The following is a 5,423-nucleotide window of genomic DNA, read 5'->3' as shown; positions in this document are numbered from 1 at the left end:
CTCTTTCTCTCTCGCTCATTCTCTGAACTTTCTTCTCTTCTTCCCCACTAAATATTTTTTTTCAGTAACATTGCCTGCGCTTTTTCATATATTATTTTGAATCGTCATAGCGCGGTCGCAATTTGCAAAACTACGACACCGCCCTTCAAGATTTTACATGACATTTTTTCAAACGTCTATATTTATGAATATATACACATATATCGAATGCATATATATACATAAATATCCATTTAATTATATGTACGCGTGTGTGTGTATATATATATATATATATATATATATATATATATATATATATATATCGGAATCATAAAAAAAAAAGAATCGTAGATAATCGATATTTTTTATGGAACAGTTGGTTACGATTAAGTAGGGAATAACGTGGGGATTCTTGAAGACATCTATTAATTAGAAAAATTATTTTATAAAAAGTATAATTTTTGTGAATAATGCATGGTGATTTATTAGTTTGCTAAGTTATTGATAAAAGTAATTAATTCGATAATTAACTTTTCTATTACATAATTTGTACATAATATTATATAACCAAACTTGATAAACAGTAATAACGATCATTTGGGGATTTAATTATTTTTTTAATCAAAATATGATAAATTTACATTATCATTTAGTACTATTTAAATTTACAACGTTAAATATTTCAGTAAATATATGCTAAATTACAGTGTCAACAAATTTCAGTTCATTTGAATTAAATAGAAAATAAAGTAGTGTTATCCATTTGCAATTTTTAATCCATGATAAGATAATGTTTAATTGTTTGAAGCATAAACTAATAATACTAATCAAAGTTATTTATGAATAATTCAAAGAATTTAATGTTAAGACCAATTAATTATTATTAAGATTTAACTATCTTGTCTTGAAACATTAGAAGATATAAAAATATTTTTATTTCTAAATACGTTTAAATTATACTGTAATAGAGCATTGATGAAAATTTAGGCATTTATAACAAGATTTTCGAAGTAATGATCAACTGTTATTTTTTCCTTGCTATTTATCATCCTAATATTCTCTTGCCCTGCTTTTGTGCATCAACAGTATATCTAAGTCGTTACGTTCCAAAATCACCTACAACACCTCAAAGACGCTTGTTATCGTGTCCACAGCCACTCTCACCTGCTATAACGCGTGATCCTAGAAGCGTTTGTCCCTCACCAACTCCAATGTTTCAACATCTTTATCATGCGGTTGCATATTGGGAAAAACAGTTATTTGACCAATCCCCAACACCTGGCATAGATCAGGAGAATGCTACATCTTTGATTTCTGTTGAAGAACCAGGTGGTGATAATAATCAACCATCTGGTTTTTCACATTTCGCTTCAGCATCTCATCCAGCAATTTCCTCAGCATGTCGCATGACTATTCCTTCTGTGTACGTCTTAGAGTACGACACCCATCAAGTAGTAACGCTAGATCCTGTGTACACCTCGCATACAGACCTGGACGATATCAGTCAACCAGAGAATGGAGTAGCAGCTGATGCTGAAATCAGTGCCTCGGATAGCGAGTCTGAAGTATCTGCCAAGGAAGATCAATCAGAGCCAATTACCGAAACACCATATGTATCCCATGAGAATGAAGTTCTTGGAGCGGTAAGTATCAGTTGTATGTGAATACTTCAATTGTTCTGAAAATATATTTATAGTTTTTTGTATATTAATTATAACACACACACACACACACACACACACACACACACACACGGCAAGTTCTCCTGTCACTTTATTTTAATTTTCTCATAAATATGCGATGTTATATATTTTACATTTACATCTATATTATGTTTTTAATCTATATTATGTTTTTAATATTATGTTAATACTATGTTATTATAATATAACAATATTACGTTTTTCCTGTATAATATGTTTATTATTTATAAATAGGCTGGAGAAGTTGTTGCAGAATTACAAGAAGAACAAAAATCTTTGATATGGTTCTTACTAAAACAAGTTCGTCCTGGTATGGATTTGTCTAAGGTTGTATTACCAACTTTTGTCTTGGAACCACGTTCATTCCTGGAAAAACTTGCTGATTCATATTATCACGCTGATATATTGTCCCAGTTAGTAATACATAATAATATATTATGTTTTGCTTTAATGTAATAAGAAAGTCAAATTTTTCAACTTGGCTTTATTGTACAGAGCAGTATTGGAGGATGATGCATTTACACGTATGAAAACTGTAGTGAAATGGTACTTATCAGGATTTTACAAGAAACCACAAGGCCTGAAAAAGCCATACAATCCACTTTTGGGTGAAACATTCCGCTGCTATTGGCAACATCCTAATGGTTCAAGAACATTCTATTTAGCCGAGCAAGTAATTATCAGAAGATAATTTATATTAACAGTATATTAATCAATTTATCTATTATCAGAATGCTTCATAAATACCTGTTTTAATTTTAATATCAGATTTTTTTACAAATACGGAGTCACAGTATATATGCTATAAAGTATTGATGTTTTTAATATACATGTATTATGTTCTACCTTAATATGTGTATATTCATGTGTCTAAATATATTTCTAGTTATCGCATCACCCACCTATCTCAGGATTCTATGTGACAAACCGTCAAGATGGATTTACTATTAGCGCTACAATTATTGCAAAGTCTAAATTTTATGGTAAGTATATTCTTATGCCATTATTAAACATAATATCATAGAGTGGCATTTTTAATATCCAGCCATAATTTGACTTTTATATTTTTTATTTTTACAGGAAATTCAACCTCTGCAGTTTTAGATGGAGTCGCTATATTGACAATGCTACCAAGAGGTGAAGATTACACAATGACGATTCCTTATGCACACTGTAAAGGTTTACTTATGGGAACGTTGTCCATGGAACTTGGCGGAAAAGTGAACATAATATGTGAGAAAACTGGCTATCAGTCAGAATTAGAATTTAAACTGAAGGTAATATGCAACGCTATTTTGGTCGTCCGCAATATATTAAAGTCACCAATAAATCAAGAATCCTCAATATAATAATAACTGACATTTTTAGCCATTCCTTGGCGGTGCAGAATTAATGAATCAAGTTGTGGGACGAATACGTCTAGGAAAAGAAACTCTTGCTACTATATCCGGATATTGGGATGGACAAATTTCTATAACGGATAAGCGAACAGGGGTAAGTTAAATACGAATTTTGATCGATAACTTTAACTAATTATAAAAAAAATATTTTATTTTGCAGCAAGAAAGTGCATTCTTCAATCCAACTTCCGAAGTACGCAAGAATAGATTAAAGAAATACACTGTCCCTATGGAATATCAAGGACCGTGGGAAAGCGAAAAATTATGGCATGCTGTTACAGTAGCTATTGATAATGATGATCAAGTTGCAGCTACTCAAGCTAAAACCCAACTTGAAGAAGCACAAAGAGAACGTGCCAAAGAACGGAAAATCTTAGGACAGGAATGGGTCCCGAAAAACTTTGTTCAAGTACGAAAGATTTACGTTACTTTAATATTTATATAGTTATTTACACTGTTAATATCTGCCAAATAATATAATTTGTGTGTTTTGCGTCAATAGGATATTATAACGGGAAATTGGGTCTATCGCCATGCTGACGTAAGACCATGGGATCCGAGAAATGATGTAGTACAATATGAAGAAAATTACGTAGTGCGCACAAAAACTAGACACAAAACACCTATTATGCGTACTGGTAGTATTGTTTCTACTGAACCGCAATCACAGGTATAGCAATATGGCATTTAACTTGCATTATGCATGCTAATTTACTATTTGTACGCATATAAGTAACATTAATTGCTTTAGTTACTTTCATCTTTTTTGACAGTCCTACTCTCTGAGCATCTGTACATGTTATATCTCATTTTATTTTATCTACTATTAATAGATTTGAATAGATTGTATACATATTCAATATTTGTAATAAACTTGTCTCATTTTATCTGTAGTCTGTTAGTTTAATTATATTAGTATTAATTGTTATAAAATTTATTCATAAAATTGCTTTTATCTCCAATGTTACATACTTTTTAGAATCTTAAAGCTAAGATTCTTAAAGCTATACTGTAAACCTAAGAAAATATTTATTTAGAATTATTACATTTAAAGTAAATCTTAAATACATATATATCTTAGGGACCTAAAAAATAAACATATAACTTTAATAATTGAATTTTCTCTATAATTTTAACTGTCTTTTGCATGTTGCATGTGCATATTGCCATCTTTCTAAAGTAGCTACATACGTCACAAAACATATGCTACTTCCGTCAGAGAAGAAACGTAATACAAGGAATAATATCAAGATCTTAACAACAAAAAAGAATGAAATTAAATTTGCATTAGTGAAGAATATATATAAAATATTGCACATGCTATTATGGAAGAATGTTACACTTTTCCTTCTGCTTATTACATATTGTGCATTTTTAACATATTTGTAACAGTCACAAGTAAGATTCCAATTCTTTCATCGACATCTATTTAACTTAAGTAATAAACGATTTACTAGCAAAAAAGAAATACCAAGAGATTTTTTTAATATGGAGAATTGAATGAAGCTTTAAGTTCAAAAATTATGTAAAAAGTATAGGTTTTATTTTTTTACTAATATTTTGGAAAATATATTATTTATTATATATCCACAGATTCAATTATACACGTTAACTTGAAAATGTTTGTGCTATTAAGAATATTATTTAGATTATATACAAACAATAATCATTACAGATTCCATTGTTACAAGCTGAATCGCGTTCTTCCTTATCAGTGCTCAAATCTTCAAAGAGACAACTATCTAACAATATGCCTCTGACAGAGACAGCTCATGATTCTGGAAGCTCATCCGCGGAAGCACATACCGATTCTAGTCAATCGTTAGGAAAAAGAAGACGTTCAACTGCTAGGTAAGATGAAATTTTGAAGTATTATAAAGTTGCAATCATAGCGAAATTCGTGTCAAATTTATAATACACACTGACACATGCAGAAAGTACAATCTTGATAATAATATATATTAAATATTAATTTCAGGATAATAGACATAATAAAAGAAGTAGAACATCAAATGCTAGAGCACAGTGAGAAACTAAATCGTATACAACACATTGTAGAACAAGTTGCAAAAAAGCAAAGAGAATATGCTGAACTACAACGCAACAAAAATCTATTTAAAAATTTTATGGATGTTGTATTTATATTAATTACTGCTTTTTTCACGTCATACTTGGCAAACATATTTCGTGATTCAACTAAGGGTTAAAATGGTAAGATTGTTTTGTATCTTTCGCATTATTTGTGAAATAATGAGTTATATATACATATATATATATATATATATATATATATATATATATATATATATATATATATATATATATATATATATATATA

At 29.6% G+C, this 5,423-nt stretch overlaps 1 protein-coding gene across 7 annotated transcripts in view; it reads left to right on the top strand.

The window, feature by feature from the left end:
- The window catches only part of LOC116846488 (oxysterol-binding protein-related protein 8), a 14,403-nt gene that overhangs the window by 6,954 nt on the left and 2,026 nt on the right, over positions 1–5,423 (top strand). For 4 of the 7 annotated variants that reach the window (XM_032820382.1, XM_032820383.1, XM_032820381.1 and 1 more), the window contains 10 exons: positions 1,069–1,625; positions 1,920–2,098; positions 2,181–2,358; positions 2,572–2,668; positions 2,766–2,962; positions 3,054–3,179; positions 3,246–3,494; positions 3,588–3,755; positions 4,761–4,936; positions 5,064–5,296. In XM_032820382.1, coding sequence (XP_032676273.1) covers positions 1,069–1,625; positions 1,920–2,098; positions 2,181–2,358; positions 2,572–2,668; positions 2,766–2,962; positions 3,054–3,179; positions 3,246–3,494; positions 3,588–3,755; positions 4,761–4,936; positions 5,064–5,292 — 2,156 coding nt within the window. In that variant the 3' untranslated portion in view covers positions 5,293–5,296. Of the gene's footprint in view, positions 1–1,068; positions 1,626–1,919; positions 2,099–2,180; positions 2,359–2,571; positions 2,669–2,765; positions 2,963–3,053; positions 3,180–3,245; positions 3,495–3,587; positions 3,756–4,265; positions 4,484–4,760; positions 4,937–5,063; positions 5,297–5,423 lie in introns of those variants that run through there. The other 3 variants (XR_004378507.1, XM_032820385.1, XM_032820386.1) reach the window with 3 other exon arrangements.

Source organism: Odontomachus brunneus, unplaced genomic scaffold, assembly GCF_010583005.1.
Source record: "Odontomachus brunneus isolate Ranch 3 - 2012 unplaced genomic scaffold, Obru_v1 Obru_scaffold_065, whole genome shotgun sequence".
Classification (NCBI taxonomy): Eukaryota; Metazoa; Arthropoda; class Insecta; order Hymenoptera; family Formicidae; genus Odontomachus; species Odontomachus brunneus.
The sequence above is the reverse complement of the archived record's forward strand: the minus strand, read 5'-3'. Positions and strand labels throughout refer to the sequence as shown.